At 37.6% G+C, this 26051-nt stretch overlaps 1 protein-coding gene across 1 annotated transcript in view; it reads left to right on the forward strand.

Annotated features, from left to right (window-relative positions):
• LOC150100962 (uncharacterized) overlaps positions 1–26051 on the forward strand; it is a 111892-nt gene that overhangs the window by 62197 nt on the left and 23644 nt on the right. The window contains exons 4-5 of the mRNA XM_090401559.1: positions 20020–20197; positions 24996–25619. Of these exons, the coding sequence (XP_090257685.1) occupies positions 20020–20197; positions 24996–25619 (802 nt within the window). The remainder of the gene's footprint in view (positions 1–20019; positions 20198–24995; positions 25620–26051) is intronic.

Below are 26051 nucleotides of genomic sequence, written 5' to 3' on the forward strand. Positions count from 1 at the left end.
TTGAACTTAGGACACTCCTATCCCAGGCATGTGGTTGCAACATGCACAGCCACTAGGCTAACCGCGTGGACTTTATTATTATTATTACGGGCAACTCCAGGGAGGCCTTAGACTCATCGAGGGAGGCCCCAAATCATGTTCATAACAACTATTCGACATTCACACAGTATCTATCATACCTTGCCTTAAACTCATTCACTGTCACAGCACCCACCACAGACTCTGGCAGCCCATTCCACTCATTCACCACTCTAAAAGTAAAGAACCCAGCTCTAACACCCTTGCTAACCACACTCTTGCCCAGCTTCCATGGATGTCCCCTAGTCCTCCCACAACCAGCCCTGTTCTCAAAAATATCTTCTGAATTAATTTTATAGAAACCCTTCAGTAATTTGAATGTCTCAATCATATCTACCCTCCTCTGCCTATCAACCAATTTCTGCAACCCACAAATCATCAACCTGTTCTGATAAGGTTCATTCCACAGACCTGCTATCATCTTGGTCACTCGCCTCTGGATCCCCTCAACCTCCTCTCCATCAAGAAGAAACCTAGGTGACCAAATCTGGGCACAGTAGTCAAGATGAGGTCTTATCAAAGCTCGGTACAGAGGAACAATAACTTGCTTGTCTCTGCTCGTCAACACATTCTTCAGCAACCAAGTGATTTGATGAGCTGATTTGGCCACTTTTGCAATGTGTCCCCCTAAACTTCAACTCCTTATCCACCAACACTCCTAAATCTCTTGCCTCATCAATTTCCTGGAGTACAGTTCCACCAATGTAGTAAACTGCTGCTAATCTTTTCACCCCAAAATGTATAACCTTACATTTTGCCACATTAAATTGACATCCATTCTTCTTAGCCCATGCCTCCAATCTATCCAAATCATCCCGCAAAATTTTGACATCATCTGCATTCACTATTGCCCTACCCAACTTTGCATCAACCGCGAACAAATGAACTGTTCCTCTCAGATCCTTTCCTATATCATTAATGAACAAATAATTAAACAGCAGTGGTCCAAGAACAGATCATTGTGGCACACCACTGGTCACAGGCCGTCTTTTGGACTCTACTCCTGAATAAACCACTCTCTGATATCTCTCCGTCAGCCACTCTCCTATCCATTTCACCAACCCTATATCCATCCCCATATAATTTATTATTATTATTATTATTACACCCTCCATGGAGTCGATAGACTCATCGTGGATGTTCATTCAACTGACAACATATTTATCATATAGAATCTTAAAGTCCTTAACACTCCTTGCATTAACAACACATTTTGGTAATGCATTACATTCACTGACAATTCTTCATGTAAAAACCTCTCTTCCTCCTATCCACCAAACTCTGCAATCCACATCTCTTCAACCTCTTTCCATAGTCAGCATTCAAAATTCCTGATATTGTCTTAGTCACTTGTCTCTAGACCCTCTCAAATGTCTCCACATCACATTGAAAACCAGGTGAACAGATCTGAGCACAATAGTCCAAGTGTGATCTGAGTGCCTTATACAGTGGCACAACCACTTTCTTATCCTTGCATGTTAGAGTACTTCTTATCATAGCAGCACTGAGTTGTGCAACCTTTGCAACACTAGCAATATGCCCTCTAAACTTCAGTCTACTATCAACCATCACTCTCAAATCTCTAATCTCATCCATTTTTTGCAGAACGGCACCATCGATATAGTACACAGCCTTATATTTCTGCACTCCAAAATGCAACACCTTGCACTTGTTGATATTAAAATTATAACCCCACTCTTTTGTCCAAGTAAACTCCTAGGAGCAGTGGCATAGCTAGAGCTGTTGCCGCCCGGGGCGGTCCTTGAGTTTGCCGCCCCTCTCAATACACACCAAAAATACTACAAAAAGTCAAAACGATATATAGGGAAATAAATTAAAACACTCTGTTTATTTGCGAAGTAAAACTTTAATTTCAACATTCTAAAATATTATTCTCTTGCTTTTCTGTTAGCAAAATCATCGATGACATTGGCAAAGTCTATTTCATAGTAATGAAGGTAATTCTTAATCAAATTTTATTTAGAAAAACTCCTCTGACAACTAGCAACACTTACAACAATTGTGAGGAAAATTTGCAGTAGTATTACAAGATTTGGAAATGAGTTCTCGAGACTGTATTTTTGAATTAACTGCAAAAGTTCAAAAGGGTTCAAAGTTCTGCCTGGGGTGGAATGCCCCCTCTGCACCCCCCCCTAGCTATGCCACTGCCTAGGAGTTTACTTGAACTGGTATCATTCAGAGTGCCAAGTAAAAGGTATATTCAAATCTTCCTGAAAGGATTCAGCATCAGCAATGCTAATTATAATTCTTCCCAACTTTGCATCATCAGCAAATAAGTGAAGATCCCCAGTCAGTCCACATGATATATCATTTACAAACAAGTTAAACAGCAGGGGTCCAAAGAATAGAACCCTAGGGCATGCCACTGGTTACCCTTCTTTTTTGAGACTACTCCATCATACACAACCTGCTGGTATCGATGTTGAGAGTTTATTTTTCACTTGGTTAGACTATAATAAGTTTAGTTTAATCCTTTATCCAAATGTGAGCAAACAAAGTTTGTGCCTGAAAGTATCTTCAGGACTGGGTAAGGTAGTACAACACCAAGGCAACTCATTGCAAAGGTGGGGAAAGCTCTCATCACTCCTATCTCAGTATCTCCCATAATGCAAAGCACATCTCCTTGGGGATATGTGTAATGCTATGCATTAAGGCAAGGGCCACTACCCATACCGGTTTCGACCTTTATTGAAGTCTCGTCAGTGGGAGCCAGGCCCAGTAGTGGAGACACCAAGGCAGAAGCAATGAGAGGTCATTCCAACCTATAGGAGTTGCCAAAGGGTGTACAACCTTATTATTAAATTACTCCGGATTCAGAGAAAGATGTTGAGAGTTTATTTTTCACTTGGTTAGACAATAATAAGTTTAGTTTAATCCTTTATCCAAGTGTGAGCAAACAAAGTTTGTGCCTGAAAGTATCTTCTGGACTGGGGTAAGGTAGTACAACACCAAGGCAACTCGTTGCAAAGGTGGGAAAAGCTCTCATCATCTGCTGGTATCATTCAGAGAGTCAATCTCTGATCCATTTAACCAATATACTGTCTATTCCCATCCTCTGCAGCTTGTACATCAATTTTCATGTGGTAATCTATCAAAAGCTTTTGCAAAGTCTAAGAATATCATAGTATATGATTCTCCCTTATCTAACACACTTGTCACCTTATCATAAAATGCAAGTAAATTACTGAAATAGGACCCTTTACAAATCCATGCTGACCATCATAAAGAATGCCATGTCCATCAACCCAGTTCTGTATTCTATTTCTTACCAGTCTCTCCAACACCTTGACCACAATCACAGTTAAACAGACTGGCCTATAGTTGGAGACTTCTATCTTAGAACCATGCCTGTGGAGTGGTACTATTTTGCATTCTTTCCACTCCTTAGGAACCCTACCCACTACAAGACTTTCATTAAATAACCTTGTCAAGGGCATAACCAACTGTGGTGCACTTTACTTAAGCATACGTGGTGATATATCATCCATTCCCACAGCCTTATTCACATCAAACCCAACCAACATCTGATATACCTCTGTTTCTTTCACTTCCAATTCTCCTAATACCTGCCTCTCTTCTATATATTGTACTGGATAATTTATACCACTATGATATGTGCTAATAAAGTGCTCGTTCAAGAATTCCACTATAATTCTTTGCAGCTATTAGTTTGCTGCCATGACTATCCACTAATGTTGGTCTGCCATAATTATTCTTCCTCTTGCTTGCCATGTAGCAGAAAAATTCCTTTGAGTTAACCTTGGTCTGACCAGCCAATCTCCTCTCATATTGCACCTTTTCTTTCTTTACCATGCTCGTCTCCTTTCTAGCCTGCACCTTATACTCTTCATGGATCTGATCACCACTACCTGTCTTGTACCTCCTCCATAACATTTTCTTTTCCAGCACAGCTTGCTTGATTTCACTGTTCATCCATTTCACTCCCACTCTATATACTCGCTTAAGCCTTGGTATGCAGTCATGCATTGCTTTTGTCAGATACTGCCTTATGAGTTTCCATGCATTGGCGACATCTTTTCTGCTCAGCTCATCTGCCCAACGTACTGATGCTAACTGACTACAGCACTTCCTATAATCACCTGCTTTATACTTCCACATGTATCCATTTTTGGCAATGACCTTTTCTTGTTTCATCACTTCCCAAACAAGTACCTCATGATCACTCTCACCAACTGGTAGCAGTGTAAACACCTCATTAACAACTACATCTTGTGAAGTTATCACCAAATCCAAAACATTAAAGCATCTAGTTGCTTCAATCACTTGCTGCTTAAGATACTTATCTCTCAGAAATTCCACAAACTTGCTTGTTCTCCTTGTTCCCATACACTATCTCCTCCTTCCGATCTATATTCCTGTAATTAAAGTCTCCCATCAGGATCACCTTCTTTTTACATGCCCACTAATTTGCCTAAACATGTCACAATCAGTATTCTCTGCATTTCTTTTCTGCATGGCCCATAACAGCATCTTATCAGATATACTAACCTGATTATTTCACCTTCGCATCACGGCGATTTAAAATCTGTGCATGCACCATCAACTTCCATACTTTGAAGACACAATTCTTCTGCAATCATTAACAGCACTCCCTCTCCTCTTTTCACATCTCTATCCTTCCGGAAAATTATATCCTTCGAATTCTAGTCCCGACATCACATCCTCCTCAGACAACCAAGTTTCACTTATTCCATTTACTTTTGAGCATATTGTCTCAATCAATGCCACAAACTCAGCTCTCTTGTTTTGAATACTCCTTACGTTTGTGTATAAACATAATCGTTGTGTGTTTGAGGCCAACCTACCAACATTTTCTATTCTAGCTGCTATACTATACCTCTCTCTTTGGTTTGACCACTCTCGTTTTCCTGATCCTGACTGTGATTTCCATTCCTACCTGTCTCATCCTCACCTTTATGCATTCCATTACCTTGTGCTGCTGCATTTTCAACCTCATATCCGTCTTCCTCCTGCTGTACAATCTATTGATTTGTGCTCTAATCCAGTGTTTCTCAACCTGTGGTCTGCGGACCACATGTGGTCCTTGACGATGGAACAGGTGGTCAGCAGGCAGACTTAAATTAATTAAAGAAATATATATTTTTTAATTATTCAAACAAAACAAATTAAAACTGAATAAGCAAGTAAAAATTATTGAAAAAAAAAAAACTTTGTGGTCATGGTCCGTAAAATTGTTTTAGGCATTTTACTGGTCCTTGGGCTTAGAAAGATTGAGAAACGCTGCTCTAATCTATCCAAATACTTTTCACATACGTTAACACTTTCCTTCTTCTTGTTTACATAAACAGTCCACAGATCGTTCACATTTTTCATTGCATACATATAGCAGTTTTTGCAATGCATCCACTGCGAAAAATCCAAGGCAAAGCCCGACTTTCGTACTGAAGCCTTCCATGCCGCTGATGTACATTCTGTTATGGATGGCATCTTTAGAAGCTGAAGTAGTACAACAAACAAGTAGTAAATGCAATATAAACAACAAAAAAATTTCAACAACAACACAACTGAAGGACACTTGTATCCACACTGAAAAAAATGCAGTATAATTTGCGACAAAAAGCCACACTATACACTAATTAAAAACACTTTTTATCACAGCTCAAAACTACTGCTATACTAACTTGTGACACTAGCCCCACATGGAGTCAAAGACTCATCAAGGAGGTTCTTTTGTTTCATACGCACACCTTATCATACCTTGCCTTAAACACATTCAAATTCTCTGCAGACACCACTCTCAGGCAAGGCATTCCAATCATCGACAACTCTGCATGCAAAAAACCTGCTTGTCACTCTCTTGTTCACACCCTCCTTATGCAGCCTCCAGGGATGACCTTTTGTTCTCTCCTGATCTCCCACCATTTTATGAAAAACCTCTTCAATGTTGATCCTATAACAACCCCTTACCAACATGTATGTTGCTATCATATCACCCCTTTCCCCCTATCCATCCTATCCACTAGACTCTGTAAATTGAATTTTCTCAAATTCAACATTCCAGAGAACAGAAACTACATTAGTCAACTGCCTCTAAACTCTTTCCAACATCTCTTCTTCTTCTTCTTTTTAAACCAGATGGACAAATCTGTGCACAGTGGTCCATATGTAGTTTAATCAAGGCCTTATACAAAAAACAAGAATCTCCTTACTTGTGTCCTTTGCATCATTTCCAGAATTTGTTATATTGTCCTGAGGCAATACAACAAATTCTGACAATATGTCCTCTAAATTTTAGATCCTTATCCACCATCACCCCAAGATATCTTATTTCCTCCACTTCCAACAATATATCCCTACCAAGTGTAAATTCTATGTCCCATCTTTGTTTTCCAAATTTTAAAACCTTATATTTTGCAACATTGAACTGGCATCCCCACTCACCCCTGTGCCCATTCACTCAGTCTCTACTCATCTGAGTTCATTCCAACTTTGTATCATCTGCAAACAACTATATATTCCCATTCAAATCTTCTCCAGTATTATTAACATACAGGTTAAACAGCAATGGCTCTAAAACAGATCCCTGAGACACACCATTAGTGAACCTTCCTCTTCTGAGATATTGCTCCCCTATACACAACTTGTTGATACTTATCAGACAGCCAATCTCCAATCCAATGCACTAGTCTAATATCCAACTCCATCTGCTCTAGTTTGACTATCAACTTATCATGTGATAATCTGTCAAAATCCTTTGCAAATCTAAGTATAGTACCATGTATCCATCTCTTTTGTCCAATGAAGCTATCATGTTATTGTAATAAGTAAGTAGATTACTAAAACATGACCTCCCTTTAGCAAATCCATGCTGTCCATCAAAGATAATATCACTGTTGTCAACCCAATTCCGGATCCTGGTTCTCACCAGCCTTTCCAACACTTTAACCATTTAACCACAACAACTGACACACAGATAGGCCTATAATTTGGTGCTTGAGTTCTGTCACCTCCCTTATAAAGCAGCATGATCTTACTTTCCTTCCACTAGTTTGTAACTTGACCCATTGCAAGACTCATTCTTTTAAAAATTGAGATGGGAGATGAAGAATTCATCACAAAATATTATTACCAGAATCACATTTAATTTTAATGTCTTTTTTTGTAAAATTTTTCAGCCAAGTTTCATAGCTATTATCAATTATAGGAAAACACAGAAAGAGAACAACAATTCATTTGAAACCATATAATATTATGTGCACTATCAGCTAAAGGAGAACAGCTCTATCTGCATTAATAGATATTCAAAATAAATTACTATACAATAATTTAATTCATAAATTATTTTCATTTATAATAATAAATTAATAATATATAATATATTTATAAAAATTTATAATAATAAATTAAATATAAAAAAATTTAATTAGAAATCAAGGACACATGAATGGTGAGTATTAGTCAATATAACTTCCCAAAATTTAGAAAGTTTTAGACAATTGTGTTTGTTCAGGTTTGAGTTGTGAATTTCTGCTTCACAGCTTTCTTTGTAGAATCTTCAGAGGACATATGCATAAGTAAGGTGTCCTCATTACCTCCAATTGGTGAGAGCGATCATGTGGTATTGACTTGGGAGGTTGCAAAATTTGTGGATTTCTCTCTTAAGAAGGGGGTATAGATACGGAACTACAGGTTAGGTAATTATAACAAGCTTTGGAGTGAGCTTACAGCCATCCCATGGCAGAACATATTACAGGGGAAAGCTGTTAGCAGTGCATGGGATAAAATCAGCAGGTATCTGAGGAAGGCAATATCAGAATGTATCCCCATAGATCAGGAAGGTCAGGTAGGATAGGTCAGGAAGACAAACAAGGTAGGCATTAGATGGATAAGTAGTAGTATCAAGCTTGATCTGCAAAAAAAGAAAATGTTATGGAGAATTTACAAGGAGAAAGGTGATCGGTACACCCATGAGCAGTATAAGGCTCAAGCTAGGAAGATTACCAGCATAGTAAGAAAAGCTAAATCAGATTATGAGAAGACCTTAGCCAAGGAGATCAAGGGTAATCCCAAACAGTTCTTCTGCTATGTGGCAAGTAAAAGGAAGAATGACTTCAGAAGGATAACTTTTGTGGGTGCTGATGGTATTGAGGTGACCAATTCAGATGTAATAGTAGAGTTACTTGGTGATCACTTTTCTAAAGTCTATTACCAGTGAGGATATCTCTGTACCTGTAGTAGCAATAACTAATATGAGAATTGAAGTTAATAAATCAGGTGTACTTAGTATATTGCAGAATTTAAATGCATACACTGCTGTAGGTTTAGATGGAATATCAGCTCAGTGTTGCATGAATGTGCAAAGGAATTGTCAACGCCTCTTACTTGGTTATTTAACTTAAGTTTGAACTCTGGTATGGTCCCTAGGGAGTGGAAGGAAGCCAAATAGTTCCTTTGCATAAAGGTGGCTCTAAAACTGTGTTAGTTAATTACAGACATCGCCATCTCGGTGGTAGTAAAAGTATTGGAAAAGTTGGTTAAAAACAGAATTCAAGAACAGGTGGATCAGAATATGATACTCTATAGGGCCCAAAATGGTTTGGTTAAAGGTTGATCCTGCCTTAGCAATTTATTAACTTTTTTAATAAATTTAGTTTAATCCTTTATCCAAGTGTGAGCAAACAAAGTTGGTGTCTGAAAATATCTTCAGAACTGGGGTAAGGTAGTACAACACTGGGAAACTCGTAGCAAAGGTGGACCAAGCTAACATCACTCCTATCTCAGTATCTCCCATAATGCAAAACACATCTCCTTGCTACTCTGGAATTAGTAATACTTTGGATTTAGAGAATGATGTTGAAAGTTTATTTTTCACTTGGTTAGACTATAATAAATTTAGTTTAATCCTTTATCCAAGTGTGAGCAAACAAAGTTGGTGTCTGAAAATATCTTCAGGACTGTGGTAAGGTAGTACAACACCGGGCAACTCGTAGTAAAGGTGGACCAAGCTAACATCACTCCTATCTCAGTATATCCCATAATGCAAAACACATATCCTTGCAGATATGTATAATGTTATGCATTAAGGAAAGGGCCACTACCCAGACTAGTTTTGACCTTTATTGAGGTGTATTTAAGTCAAGACCTCTCTAAAAATTAGATGATCCCGAAAGATTGCCCAACTCAGCTTTGTTCCACTCAGTGACAGACTCATCTGTCACCAAGAAGAACTTCTCAGCGTTGGCTCTACCCAGTGGCAGGCTCACCCCACCACCAGACAGAGCTATAATCTCAGCAGTGGCTCTACTCAGACATCTTCACTGGGAGCCAGGCCTAGATGTGGAGATACCAGACAGAAGCAATGGCGAGGTCATCTTTACCTATAGGAGTTGCTAAAAGGTGTGCCACCTTTTTATTAAATTACTCTGCATTTAGAGAAAGATGTTGAAAGTTTATTTTTCACTTGGTTAGACTATAATAAATTTAGTTTAATCCTTTATCCATGTTTGAGCAAACAAAGTTTGCGCCTGAAAATATCTTCAGGACTGGGGTAGGGTAGTACAACACAGGGCAACCCGTAGCAAAGGTGGACCAAGCTAACATCACTCCTATCTCAGTATCTCCCATAATGCAAAACACATCTCCTTGCAGATATGTATAATGTTATGCATTAAGGGAAGGGCCACTACCCAGACTACTTTCGACCTTTATTGAGGTCTCTTCGGTGGAAGCCAGTCCCAGAAGTACCTTACCCCAGTCCTGAAGATATTTTCATGTGCAAATTTTGTTTGCTCACACTTAGATAAAGGATTAAACTAAATTTATTATAGTCTGCCCAAGTGAAAAATAAACTTTCAACATCTTTCTCTAAATCCAGAGTAATTTAATAAAAAGGTGGCACTGGCCTTTTGGCAACTCCTGTAGGTAAAGATGACCTCGCCATTGCTTTTGCCGGTATCTCCACTTCTGGGCCTGGCTCCCACCGAAGAGACCTCAATAAAAGTCGAAACTAGTCTGGGTAGTGGCCTTTCCCTTAATGCATAACATTATACATATCCGCAAGAAGATGTGTTTTGCATTATGGGAGATACTGAGATAGGAGTGATGTTATTAACTTTTTATAATAGAATGATATCTGAGTTGGACAAAGGAAATGGCTACACAGTGGTACTTCTGGATTTTGCTAAGGCTTTTGACAGGATACTCCCCATGGAATACTGTTGTGCAAATTGGAACAGATGGGGATGGATACTAAACTGGTGATATATGGATAAGAGAATGGCTCAGGGAGAGATACCAGAAAGTGTTGTATGGAGGAGCAGAGTCCAGGATGAGCAGGTGACCAGTGATGTGCCTCAGAGCTCTGTACTTGGGCCATTATTGTTTAATTTGTACATAAATGATATAGGAAATGGCTTAAAGGAAGATATTCAATTGTTTGCTGATGATGCAAAGTTGGTTAGTGCAATAAAAAATCAAGCCAATGTTGAGAGTTTGTAGGATGATTTAAATAAGCTGGCAAAATTGGAAAAACATAATGGATGCCAGTTCAATGTGGAAAAGTGTAAAGTTATGCATTTTGGGATTAAAAGATTACCAGCTGTGTACTACATTGATGGAACAGTACTCCAAGAGATTGATGAGGCTAGGAACTTGGGGGTGTTGGTGGATAGGAAGATGAAGTTCAGAGGACACATTGCCAAGGTGTCCAAGATTGGTTATTGAAGAACACACTAACATCCAGAGATAAAGAGGTTATTATTCCCCTTTATAAGGCATTGATACTTCCACATATGGATTACTGTGCTCAAGTCTGGTCACCTGGATTCCTTGGAGATGAGGAGAGTGACTTATAGAGAGTGACTTATTAGAGAGTGACTAAGTTGGTAAGTGATGTAAAAAATGCTCCCTACATTGATAAATTGAGAGCTTGTGGATTGCAGAGGTTGGTTGATAGGCGGAGAAGAGGGGATATGATAGAAATTTAAATTACTAAAAGGTTTTTATAAGATTGATGCAGGGGAAATATTTCAGCTGTGTGTGATAGTGATGGAAGAACAAGAGGTCATTACTGTAAATTAAGGAAAAATGTGGTTAACAAGGGTGTGAGAACAAGGTTTTTCTCCTGGAGGGTGGTGAATGAGTGCAATGCATTGCCTGACTCAGTTGTGAGTTCTTCGTCTGTAAATGAATTCAAGAAGAGATATGATAGATATCGTTTTCATAGTTTGGGTCTCTCGCGATGAGTCTACTGACTCCACCGAGATACCTGTAATAATAATAATAATAAAATAATAATAAAAGAAAGTAACTTTGGCATAACATTTTGGTTTTGTTCCACTGAATCCTGTGTTTTGTAGATAATGTGTGACTTGGTAAACTGGAATTGTTGGGTTCTTTTAAGTGAAATGTATTCCTGATGTTCTTCAAGATGAATTTGTGCAGATTGACCAGTTTTTATTATTATTCCTGATACCTCCAAGGAGTCCGAAGACTCATCGCGGGAGGACATCTTCAACTGTCTCTACATCTTACCTCTACTACGAATCAACGCCATCTACCGCCCACCTCCAACACTACCACAACTAGTAATTTTTGTCTGTAAATTGCGTGTGTTCTGAAGGGCCGATTTGTATGTATGCGGGATGAAAAACCCGAGTTTCCGGGAGAAAAAACCCTGCTACCTCCGTATGAGATCGGCTAACTCACCATCGATTGAAATCGACCAGATAAAGATTCCTCCCGTCGTGACGAGAATCGAACTTAGGCCTATTCCAATCGAAGGGCGCAATGTACCGTCGTTCTTCCAATTGCGCTACGGAGGCGCTTAAGGCGCTTTTTCCATAATAGCAAAAGAGCAGGGGATTCTCTCAACTCCAGAATAAGAAAGAGGAGGATATTTGTCTTTAGGTGAGTTGAAGAAGGTATTAAGTTTGTGAACTGGATGGAAAGCAACAGTTCTTTGTTTAGAAGAGAATCTCTAGAACATATTTTATGAGCTCTGTTGACTAAAGCTTTCATTACACCATATTTCTGATAAGGGTAATTATGTAAGTTAGAATCAATGAATTTACCATTATGAGTTGGTTATTATCTATACACTGAGAACTGTAGACTACCATTTGGTTGATGATGAATGAGAACATCTAGAAAAGGAAGACAATTGTTATCTTCTACTTCCAGAGTAAATCTGATTCTTTGGTTTATTGAATTAATTTTTTCAAGAAATTCATTTAGATTGAACAAGAAGTTCCATACAGCAAACACATCATCAACATCCGTGTGCTGAGACTTATCCCCCTCCCCCTTAGACCTATAGTAGATGCCACTGATACGCCTTGCTACAAACCGTCAAAGCAGCTGGCTAACTAACTGGTTCCCCCCCCCCCCCTCACTGGTCTTGCCACACATATATAAAAAAATTCTGCCCATTTTAAAACCTTGATTGAAAATCTAAATTTAAATAATATTGATATATTGGTAAGCTTTGACATCACCTCATTGTTTACCACTATTCCCATAAATACTACCTTAACACTCAAAAAAAGTTTTTCCTTCTTAGATCTCTTTCCCTTTGCCATCAATTCTGGTTATTTTTCTTGGAAGAGCAAAATTTACAGATAGAGGGAACCGCTATGGGTTCCCCCCCTTATCACTCCTCTTGCCAATTTTTACATGGAAAATTTTGAAAAACAAGCCATAGACTCGGCCCTCTCAAACCTTCTATCTGTTAAAATATGTAAATGATGTGTTCTCTGTTTGGCCTCATGGCCCAGACACACACATTAGATTCCTTCCTCAATCACTTTAATAGCCTACATCCAAGAATTCAGTTTACGATGGAAAAGGAAAATAACAATAGCTTAACCTTCCTAGACATCTTAGTAACTTGCCTTCCTAATAGTAACCTTTCCTTCTCTGTTGTGGTTAAATTCTAAACGAATAAGCTCCTGGGGCCTTAAAGTAAGGATCATAAATGTAAGGCTATTGCCAGATTGTCGCAACATTTTTTAAAATTTTATTTATTTATTCTGGTGGAATTAAAGCCATCAGGCCTTCTCTTCCACACCACCAGAAACATTAAATACAAATATAATGTATTAATATTATCGCATTCAACTGACGTGAATCCTGCATTTCTGTGGATTCATTACAGACTTCTTTCTCTTCAGAAACTACACACAAACTGTCATTACAAACTCATTTTGTATTATTATTATTATCACGAGTTCTGATAAACAACTGCTAATCTGTTGTTCTATTGTTGGTTACTGATTGTCGCCAACCAGAAAAGAATTCTGCTACACTACACTGCAATAATATTTGCTTGTCAATCGCTGCTAGATAATGCATTACAGGAAGCTTCAAACCTCCCCGTCCCTTTCATCACACATTTGTAATCAGATGACTGTTGATATTGTCTTTATATACCCATTCAAAACTGTAAACAGCTGTTGAATAATAACACAGTAACGTAGGCATAATTACTGTAAAGGGAGAAATGTCACAAAACAGAAAAATGTTCCAGATCCTGTTTCGGTGCATAAAAAAGTTCTGGGGCCAGGCCCCGGAGGGCCCAGCTGAATTTAACCACTGCTTCTCTGTATATAGAAAACCTACTTACACAGGCTGATACATTCACAAACTTTCCCACCACCACCACCACCCCTCTCAACAATATGGAATTATTAAAACTCTAACCAATAGAGCCCACAATCTTAATTCCAGTGGAACCTCCCTTTTGACTGAACTCAATCACATACACAACAACTTCCTTTCCAATGACTACAGCAATTAAAAAAAATTAATTCCTCCCCCATTCCTTGGCCATCTCTAAAGAAAGATTTCAGAAATGCCATCACCATACCCTACATCTGTAGCACATCAGAAAAAATAGCCAGGTCCTTAAAAATTTACAACCTCCACACAGCGTTTAAGCCCCACCATAAACATATTTGCATTATCTGTTCTACCAAAGATCAGCTCCCTCCTCTCTCAGTGTCTGGAGAATATAGAGTACCCTGTTCCTGCAAGCTGTCTTACTTCAGACAGACAGGTGGATCAGCAACCATCTGTTTAGAAGAACACAAATCATACATCTGCAATCATGACTACGGTCAACTGGCCTGGCAGACCATGTTTTGGATACAACCCACAGGCTCTTCTGGAGAAAAACCACCATATTCCACCATAGTAAATTCAAAAACGAAAGAAAATACTGTTTTTAGAATGTGCAGCGGCACTTAGAAATTAACTGAATATACATGGGTGGTCTGAAAACTTCTCGGCCTCGACCATAAATGGCAACACTATCAGCAAGATTTTTTTTCTAAGTTGGTACATCTGTCATAAGCATCCATGTGAAATTGCAAGTCATTATATCAAGTAGTTTATTTTATACAGCTGTCAGAAGCAAAAGTGATGTCTGTATCCCTTGAAATGGATAAAATTGAGTAGCGTGCAGTTATAAAAGGCTTTGTAAAAGAAGGTTTAACACCAAAAGAAATTCATTTGAAGTTCATAAGTGTTTATTATTATTATTATTATTATTACGGGCAACTCCAAGGAATCACAAGACTCATCGAGGGAGGCCCTAACATCATGTCAAGAACAACTATTCGTCTTTCACACAGTATCTATCATACCTTGCCTTAAACTCATTCACGGTCATAGCATCCACAACAGACTGGCAGCTTATTCCACTCATTTGCCACTCTCCAAGTAAAGAACCTAGCTCTAACACCCGCCAGTTAACCACGTTTTTGCCCAGCTTCCATGTGTGGCCCCTAGTCCTCCCACCACCAGCCCTATTCTCAAAAATATCTTCTGGATTAATCTTATAGAAACCCTTCAATAATTTGAATGTCTCAATCATATCACCCCTTTTCTGCCTATCAACCAATTTTTGCAACCCAAAATCTTCAATCTGTTCTCATAAGGTTCACTTCACAAACCTGCCACCATCTTGGTCATTGTCTCTGGATCCTCCCCATCAAGAAGAAACCCTGGTGCCCATATCTGGGCACAGTAGTCCAGATGGGCTATCAGGGCTCAATATAGAGGAACAATAACTTGTTTGTCTCTGCTAGTTAAAGTATTTTTCAGTAACCAAGTGATTTGATGAACTGTTTTAGCCACTTTTACAATGTGCCCCCTAGACTTCAACTCCCTATCCACCAACACTCCCAAATCCCTGGCCTCATCAATCTCCTGGAGTACGGTTCCACCAATGTGATATACTGCTGCTAATCTTTTCACTCCAAAATGCATAACCTTACACTTTGCCACATTAAATTGACATCCATTTTCCTTAGCCCAGTCCTCTAAACTATCCAAATCATCCTGCAAAATTTTGACATCCTGTGCACTCACAATTGCTCTACCCAACTTTGCATCACCAGCAAACAAGTGAGCACTTCCTCTCAGATCCTTTCCTATATCATTAATGAACAAATTGAAAAGTAGTGGTCCAAGAACAGAATGTTGCGGCACACCACTAGTCACAAGCTGTCTTTTGGACTCCACTCCTGAATAAACCACTCTTTGGTATCTCTCCATCAACCACCCTCCTATCCGTCTCACCAACCCCATCTGCTCCAGTTTACTGATTAGGGTTCCATGTGGTATCCTGTCAAAGGCCTTGGCAAGGTCCAGTAGAATCACTGAAAACCCATTACCCTTATCCAGTTCAGTCGTTACTGTGTTATAAAACGTGAGCAAATTACTGAGGGATGATCTACCCTTCACAAAACCATGTTGTCCCCCATACAGTACCCCATTTTCATCTATCCAATCCTGTATTCTTCTCTTGACTAGTTTCTCCAAGACCTTGACAACGATTCCTGATATGCTAATCGGTCGGTAATTTACAACAGCAGTCTTGGAACCTCCTTTATGCAGTGGAACTATTTTCCCCTCTTTCCACCCCTTCGGGACTAACCGAGACCCGAGACTCAGATTAAACAGAAAGGTCAAGGATGCTGACAATTCTTTAGCAGCTTCATGTACAACACGACATTATGGGCACTCTTCTCCTTCGTTTTCAACAATTAAGAAATGGATCATTGATCAGTGCACAATATGGTATTAGATGACCGGCCAATCGAAGTGTGTGAAATTGCTGAGACTATAGACATTTCAAAACAATGTGTAGAAATTTTGCATGAAGAATTGTAAATGAAAGAGCTTTGCACAAGATGGATGCTGAACTGATCAAAAACACATTCACATGAAAATCTCTGAACAGTGCTTGGAGCATCTTAACAAGAATAAAACTGATTTTATGCTTCCATTTATTGCTATAGATGAGACTTGGATTCTCCAGTACACACCAGAAGAAGACAAAGTGGGTTCCATCAACAGGAAAGATCATGGCATCAGTGTTTTGGGATGCTAAAGGTATTTTGTTTATTAATTATCTTGAAAAGGGTAAAACAATAACCAGGGAATATTATTCCGATCTTTTAACCAGACTAAACGAAAAACTTCTTGAGAAAAGACCCAGTTTGCAGAAAAAAAAATCATCTTTCATCAGGACAATGCACCTGCCCACAAAGGTGTTTTGGCAATGGAAAAATTAAGGGATCTGCACTATGAATTGTTGGAACATCCACCCTATTCCCTAGATTTGGCTCCCTCTGACTTCTATCTCTTCCCAAAACTGAAACTCCTCTTTGCTGGTCAGCATTTTTCTTTGAATCAAGAGGTGATTACAGCTGTAGAGGAGTATTTTGCAGATCTTACTGAGAACCACTACAGGGATGGGATAATGGCGCTGGAGCATCACTGGAATAAATGTATTAGTCTTAATGGAGATTATGTTGAAAAATAAAAATAATTTTGAAATTATAAATTTGATTTTTCATTGTTAGGCCGAGAATGTTTCAGAACACCCGCATAAATAAATACAGTTGCATAAAACTTCCCAAAATTTGGGAAACATTAATTATCAGAGATCCCTCTTTGCATCCTATACTACCTACAAATGCCTCTATAGCACACCACCCAGATAGGAGTTTAGAATCACCCATGTGTTTCACTTTGTATTGTATTGTATTGTATTTCAGTGTGTTGTTACAAAAGTTATTTATAATCCCTGAAGATGTCTCAGTGACTAAGCACAAAATACTGGAAGCATTAAAATTAGTTTTAATCCTTTCCCAGTGCTGTAAATATTCCATTAAACTTCCAACATGACATCATCAACATATCTGTGCCAAACCAATGGTTTAGGTGAAAAATCATTCAGAATATGTTGTTCGAAATGTTTCAGAAAGTAATTAGCTAGAGTTGGGGAGACCCCATAGAATAGTTTTCCTCTATCTGTTTATATAGTTTGTACTGGCATCTTAAGTATCCTGAATTAATGACAAAGTCAAATAATTTTACAATATTAGGAGGAAAGTCTTTATGAAACAATTCAATCACATGTGTCAGAGGAATATTTGTAAAAAGTGAGACTACATCAAACCTTACTAGAAGATCTGTGGGTTGTAAGGATAATCCTGAAATTTTATTCTTAAAAATTTTACAAATGATGACATTAAAATTAAATGTAAGTGATTCTGGTAATAATACTTTATGATGCAAAACTCATATTAAACAAATATGTCACGGCAGATGCTAACTCCTGGCACATTCCTTTGAAATAAATGGTGATATAGTATGAAGTCCCACAGCCTATCACTTTTGCTCACTTACAGTCAGTCTCTCTTCCTCATCACTGCTCTCAAACTCTCTATGATGTCACATTCACAAGAATGAAAAACCTTTATGAACTGCTCATTAAATATCTCAACTACATCCTCTGATCCACCTGTTCTTATACCATTTTCTCCAGTCAATCTCATCCTACTATAATCACTCTTTTTTTGCTAGCTATATCGAAAGATTTTGTTAGGAATTTTTTTGGATTCATTAGCTAACTGCTGCTCATACTTCATTATTGCTACCTTTACCAAGTCCTTGCTTGTTCTTTGTAATCCTCATGTAATCGATTATTACCACTCCTCTTATGTTGCCTCCATAATGACTTTTTCCTCTATATCACATGCTTATTCATTCATCCATTTCACACCTACCTTATTTAATTGTCTGACCATTGGAATACATTTAGACATTGCTTCTACTAGATAGTTCTTGAATTTCACCCAAGCAGCATTGATCTCCTTTCCGGCCCACTCCTCATTCCAATGCTACACCATTCCAGTCATTCCAGCCTCATAGTTCCACATATAACCTTTCCTCATGGAGGTCCTCACACTGCTGCCAACTGCCCAACTTCATGATCACTCTCACCAACTGGAGGGTGATTTGACACCTGATTTTTAATAACATACTCTGATCAAATCCAAGATCCTCAATCCTGGTATGCCCTCTGTTACATACTGTTTGAGGCAGTTGTCCCTCAAAAACTTGAGAAATTCATTTTCTTACTTCCAGTTGCTATTTCATCATCCCATTCTATATTTCCATAATTAAAATCGTCCATAATGATCACGCTTTTCTTATTTGCTTGGCTGATTTGATTATATAAGCCTCCATAGCTCAATCAATATAGATGAAGCTCTTTGATCAGAAAGACCTGGGTTCAATTCCCGTCAGTGATGTGAGGATCCTTTATCTAGTCTCTTTCGATGAAAGGTGAGTTAGCCAGTCTCATATGGCAGTAGGTTTTGTTTTTTTTTTCACCTGGAAACTTGGGTTTTCATCCTGCAGAACATGCAAACCAGCCTCATGAACACACATCTACAGATATAGGACACACTGGGAGGCATGGGGCTAACCACTTTAACCTTGAGTTACAGTTGCAGTTGCGAGGTCCAAGTATAGTTGGAAGGTCATGGGCACTTAAGTGCCTGTTCATGGTCACTACCATCCACCTTACCAAGTCTGTAACAACATCTGACTAAGCATTTCATTCTATTCACCTCTATCTCACACCATACTGCCGCACTATTTCCCTGTTGCACCTCTCTACCTTATATGGGCATAACTCTTTCTCTATCATCAAGAGCACCCCCTCCCTCCCCTTTTCACCCTTTCTATCTTCATGAAACACATCATACCCTTCCATTTCTATTCCTATCAGGATGTCATCCTAACCCAACCATGTCTCATTTATTCCAACAATTTTTGAGTGAACAGACTCAATCAATGCAACCAATTAATTTGGCTTGTTTCTTAGACTTCTAGCATTTGTATACAAACATAAAAGCTCATTCCTGGATCTATAACAAGTTTCACAGATACCACTTATTAGATGTGACTTTTCCTACTTAACTTGAGTGATTTCTTTTTCTCGTTATTCATATTAAAACTTTCTTCAAATCCAACTGTTTTTCCTTTGATCCCAGGTTATCCCTTTCCCTTTTTGTCTGCACATGCATTCACATCCTCTTGGAGCATCAACCTTTCTCATGCTGTGTTCCCCTGTCCACCCTGACACTCCCTGTTTCCCTGTTTGTCTTGCTCACTTGTTCTCTATACTCATGCTACCCACTTCTTTATTCATAACCACCATTTCATTCAATCTCTTCTTCTTACTCTACAGCACTTTCACATCGTTTCTTACTTGATCAGATTCATTCTCTACACTAATTTCTCTACCTTCCAGCAGCAGTCTCTCCAAATGACTTGTACCATTTTGTTGGATGAAATTCCTGCATCATTTTTGAAAAAAAAGTTCAGTTCAGGAATAAGGCTGAAGATCTCCATTTAACCGAATAAAGCTAAAATAGAAAAAATTTAGAAAGGAGCTCTGTGCTTTGGTGAGTAATGAATTCTTTTTTCTAAAATATGCATAAGTCTAATAAAATATTGCTATTACATTTAATCAGCAGAAACACATTTAAGATTCTGAATAAAAACCACTTTTTATTGGGAATCTCTATTATACAATTTTCATGATCATTTAATTTTTTTATTTATTTTTTCTCATAGGTATCACAGCTGCAAGTATCAACAAGTGATACAACTGCAATAGCAGAGAAAAGGAGAGATGCAATACGTCAACAGGTTTTACATGGAATGGAACTCACTGCACCTGCTGAACAAACTGTTAATACTAACTCTGCCCAAATTTCCACTACTCAGAAACAAGAGCAATATTCTTTCGAGGGTAATTTATTTTATCTTCTTTATGATGACATTAAGCAGTTGTGAAATCATTTATAATACACCTATCCTATTCACTGGATAAATGTGGTGAATTATACTGTAATGTTTCTGTATTTTTTTATTATTATCCCCAGACCTCCATAGAGTCAAAGACTCACTTAGCAAGTTAGTATTTACTACAAATTAAGCAAAGCAAAGCAGAGATAGACTGGATAATGGTAGATTGGAGGGATGACTGATCTTTTGATCAGTATCATTCACTCTATGTTAAAAATATTATGAATGGTTTGGGGAGAGAGAGAGAGAGAGAGAGAGAAAGATTCATTTGTCAAAGAATCCGGATATTGCCCAGTTACTTGTCTTGATCTCCTTCAGAGTTTTCTCATCACAGCAGAATACGAGCAAATTACAAATCTGTCAAATAAATTTTGAGCAAATTGATTACATCATATCCAAACAGTGTACAGATTTTGGCTTTCACCAAACATGAAATGAAAGCAACGAAAAGGATAAAATAGGCTAAATGACTGGTAAAGGATTTTTCATATTTTTTCATTTCATCTGTTCCATCTTCATAGATGTGTTTAAACGGCCTAAACATATATTAGATTTGTTTTGTTCTGTCCATATATAAAGTATTCTGGGACATTGGCCAGACCAATTTTATTGAAAAGTAGTTGGAATTTGAACAAAAATAAATACATAAATATAACAATAATAATAATGTCAACCATCGCAGTTTTTTTGTTTCTTTGTTTGTTTTAATCTGACCATTTGCTGATGCAAAACATGTTGAAATTATATTTTGCAATAATTCTATTTTGGATGGCTGAAATTTAATAGAATTTAGTACCCAGAATATATACAAGAATATTTCCATCGGGATTCAATTTTAATTTTAATTGTCATGATAATGGGAAAATGATAAACACTGAGGAGGATATACAAGGGGGGGGGGGATCTGAAAGTTCTAGGTGTTTATCAGAACTCACATAATCACAAGAAAGAACATATTATAAAACCCTTTGTTTCATCAAATTGTAATAATTTGTTCTTTTTCTTTTAAAATATATATAAGAAGACAAAATTAATTAGTTTTTGTTCTAGATATTTATCAGAACTTTCCAGACCCCCCCCCCTCATAGTAGAGGTATTAAATGAGCAGTTCATTAAAATATTCCATCCTTGTGATTGTAACATACTTCAGAACTTGAGAGCAGTGGGAAAGGGAGAGGAACCACTAATGGTGAGTGAGCAGGAGGTATATGGGGAATTGAGTAAACGATGTCAACAAGGTCATGGTCCTTGATGGTATATCACTGCATATCTTGAGGAAATATTCCAGGGAGTTATATTCCTTACATTTGTAACATGATTCTCATATTAGCCCAAGTCCCAAAGGAATGGAAAGATGGCAAAATTGTTTCACTTCACAAAGGAGGTGATAAGATTAAGGCTTTAAATTATAGATCAATCTGCTTGTCTGGAGTTGTGGTCAAGGTGTTGGAGAAGCCAGTGAAGAAAAGGATTCAGAACTGGGTGGATAGCATTAGAAGGGATAGCATGGGTTTGCTGGAGAAAGATCATGTTTTAGCAATCTGCTTACTTATTATAACAAGGTGACGAATGCATTGGACAAGGGGGGATACATATACAGTAGTATATTTAGATTGTGCAAAGGCTTTCAATAGATTGCCACATGACAAACCGGAACAATGGATTGAATAGTAGATTAGTGTGTTGGATTGGAGACTGGCTGTCTGATAGGTATCAACAGGTTTTGTATGGGGAAGTGGTATCCCAAAATAGGAAAGTCACTAGTGGCATGCACCAGAGATCTGTTTTGGGGTCATTGTTGTTTAATTTGTATGTAAATGACATTGCAAAGGGCTTAAATGGTGATATACGGTACTAGTTTGCAGATGATGCAAAGCTTGGGAGAGTTATGAGAAGTGAGCAGATGTTGTAGCTTTGCAAGAGGACCTAAATATACTGTCTGAATGGGCAAGTGTAAGGGGATGTCAGTTTAATGTTGCAAAGTGTAAGGTTTTAAAATTTGGGAAGCAAAGATGGGATGCAGAGTATTGGATTGGTGGGGATATTTTGGAGGAGGAGGTGGAGGAGATGAAGGATTGTGGTGGATAGGAACTTGAAATTTGGTGGACATTTTGCTAAAATTGTGAGGATGACACAGCAGATTATGGGAATGATGTGGAGAACACTGACATGTAGAATTAAGGATGTTTTGATTCCTTTGTACAAGACTTTGATCAGGCTGCATATGGATCAAAGATGATTGACTAAATTGGTTTATAGTTTCTGGAATGCAGAATATGAGGACAGATTGAGAGAATGTAAATTACAGAGCCTAGTGGATAGAAGGAAGAGGGGAGGGGAGACATGTTCAAGATGAATAAGTTGGTAAGGGGAAATTACCAGATTAGCGTGAATGAGATTTTTCATAGAATATCTGGAGACAGGGTTTTATTATCTATTTTTGATAACGAAGTGTGTATTCATGATTTTTGATGTGAATTCTACCAGATTTATTAGTCTAAATTGCCTTTTTAAGTATAACACAATGGCAGTCACGAGGTCAACCATGCAGGCTTCGACCGCTGTGAAAGTCAAATGCCATTGGTGACACAGACTTTGAAACTGATTTGATGTTGTGAGTGCAATATGTATGCATGGCAGAGTGTAAGAGATGTGTTTGTGGAGATGGAGAGAGAGAATGAATGAGAGACAAGAGAAAGTACGGATTTGTCGGAAGTGGGATACATTGTTAGACCACGATGCAAAGAATGCTAGAGAAACTGAGGGAATGAAAGAATGCAAGGATGCAGAAGTGAAAGTTATGGAAAAAGTTACCAAAGATGGAAATGAAACAAAAGGTAGAGAAATCGAGGGAGTGAAAGAATGCAAAGATGTAGAAGCAAAAGTTAGTGATAAGGGAGCAAATGAAAGTATGAATGAGGAACCAGAAGTAAGGTACAGCAGAACGAGAGGTAGTGAGATTGCGGGAGTGATAGAGAGTGAAACTGTCGGGGGATGAGATTTAATGCAAGATTTAATGAAACAGTTATTGGAAATGAAAAATGAAATAAGCAATATGTGGGGTAATGTTAGATGTCTAATGGAAACTAATGAAAGTGTGCAAGAGAACAGAATGAAAGAAAAAAGAGTAAAAGAGGTGATGAATGATTCCAGGATAGCAGTGTAGAGATTCCATAATTAGAGGGCTAGTTACTGAGAGAGTCCATAAGGTCTGCTATCCAGGTGGGAGAATGAGTAGGATAATTAAGGCATGAAGAAGAAACGAGCAAGAAAGTTAGTTATGACTGTAGGGACGAATGATCTAAGTGGACATAAGAAGGATGTGAGGACGAATATCAGGAGACTATTGAGAAGAGTGAAAGATAACAGTGTAGCAGGAAAGGTTGTCAGTGTTGCCGAGGTATCATGCATATATATGCAAACATAACAGTTTTATTATAGCATCAGACACTGTATCTAACTAAATATATTTGTCCTAATGTCATCTTTCAAATTTTCAGTCTCCACAAACATATATTTGTGTACAGCACTAGACATATTCACAGAAACTTACACATGTAAAAAAAAAAAATAGAATCATCATCTACACCTATGCATCTACTGCCCATCACTACCACTAGTATTTTCACAGATAATCACAAACATCCATGCCCATGGTAGGATCCAAACCTTTTGGTTGGATAGTGGATATGCTAACCACTTGGCCAACCAGGCCGGTATTATTCTGATAAGGATCTGAGATCTGAAAGCTGGATTAGAAATAAAACGTGATCAAAGACTGGAGATCACAGATATAGTTCTGGGGAGAAAACAGTAGTATCATTGGCCAAATCATATTAAAAATTTAGATAATAGGAAGGAATGTGATATTGTTAGCATTTAGGAATGTGTAATGTGCAAGTAGAACTAATATAAGGTGGCATGGTCACTTAAAAATGAATGGAAGAGGAAAAGTAAGCAAAAAAGAAATGGACATGAAAAAGAGTCAAAGGAAAACCAAGATTTAAGTGGATTGATACAGTAAGAAGTGCCTTAGAAATCTGAAATATAAGATACATATTGGAGTCTGACAGATAACAGATTAATTCAGAGAAAAATTAATAGGAAGTTGGTAATGATGTAAACTTTCAGGCAGTATTATCATAAATATCCTGTACTTCCCTCCTCTGATAAAATATCAGAATTTGATGATGATGATCATGGATTTATATATAAGCAATTGGAAGTAGAAGATTTTTTTGATGTTATTAAATATAAATCACCATGGAACTTATGGTGAGTTTGTAGCTCTAATTGGCAGAAGAAAGAGGGTTACAGGTTCAGTTCTGTTTAACTGCTAGAATAACTTGTTCTAGTCCATTTTTCAGCTGGTTACCACATTAATCAATCTTTGGCATAGATAACTGAAGTTCCTCTCCTGCTGAAAACTCAGGTTATTTAGTCTGCAACTCATAAAAATCAACTGTAGTATTCTCAGTGTTTCAGATAGTAATTAGTTACAATGAGAAATCAGCAGTTGTCTATCTTACTCTGGTTAGCTGGAAGACTATAAATTGAAAATGAATTATACATAAAAAGCATACATAGAAATTACATAATATGTATTATATATAATTATATAAAACTTATATACCAAAATATCAAAGTGCTGTTGATTCATTGACTATAATTTTATGTTTCGTGATGGCAGTCTTTACATTTAGTTTTAAAATAAACATTTTTATTATATTGATCTTTTTTAGCTCCCACTAAAAGTGAAACTGTAAACAGATCACAAGGTCCAGATATACTTCTTATGCCAATATTATCAACTCAGAATTCAGATCCTATGTTTGCAGGAAGAACAGTGTCTTCATCATCAAATACTATGGAAAATTATGTCCAAAAATGTAATACAGTTATAGTCAATAGTCAAAACAAGAATGAGCAGATGCTCCAATCTAAAAATATGCAGCCTGAGTCTGATATGATGGTTCCAGATAATATGACTGAACATTCAGACTTTCATATGGAGTCCAAATTTAAATTCATATCAGTTAGGGCTCCAGCTCCAGCTCCAGTGTATGTAAATTATAACAGACAGCAACAAAATATCACCAGTTTTGGAACACACAGACCTTCGATACTTCCCATTTGGCCAATGAGAGGCCAAGAATATCGGCATCAGATTTCTCAACCTTCTCCTAATACACCGAGATACATCCTTCTACCCTATAAAGGTTCATCAAGCTTTTGCCCACAACCTCTGATAAAAAGTGAACCTCGAGACACTTCAGATAATGTGGAAAGAGAAACAAATGGTTCTCAAAGTTCATCGCAGAAAAATACCAGCAGCAAAGATGAAAATCAGCCAGGTGTTAGTGAAGGTATGACTGTCTCATATAAATCAGTTATATTTGTTACTTTTTCCTAAAAATTCATTTTATAAATGTTTTCATATTTACAAAGGACTGCAAAAATTATCTATCTAAATGCCATCCTTTTTCTAGCATACACCCTTAAGGTGTATATCAGATATTATATTGTAACAATATATCATGAATAGTTTCCAGTTAACAGCCTTCTTTCAAATTGATAAAATTTGGCAGATCTTAAGAGTTCACTGGCTCTTACATTTCAATCTTCTAAAGCACTCTTAACTTCATTAACCAGTCCACATCTTTGTTTTTCTCTAGATCTTTTTTTTCCTTCTATTTTTGTTCCAAATACTTATTTTTCTAATTTGAACATTAATGAGATGGAAATAATTAGGAAGGTCCATCCTAAATGCAATAATATCTATCAAACAAACAATTTCA

This window comes from Typopeltis vanoorti, chromosome 12 (assembly GCF_054136105.1).
Source record: "Typopeltis vanoorti isolate ZY-2024b chromosome 12, IOZ_Tvanoo_1.0, whole genome shotgun sequence".
NCBI lineage: Eukaryota > Metazoa > Arthropoda > Arachnida > Uropygi > Thelyphonidae > Typopeltis > Typopeltis vanoorti.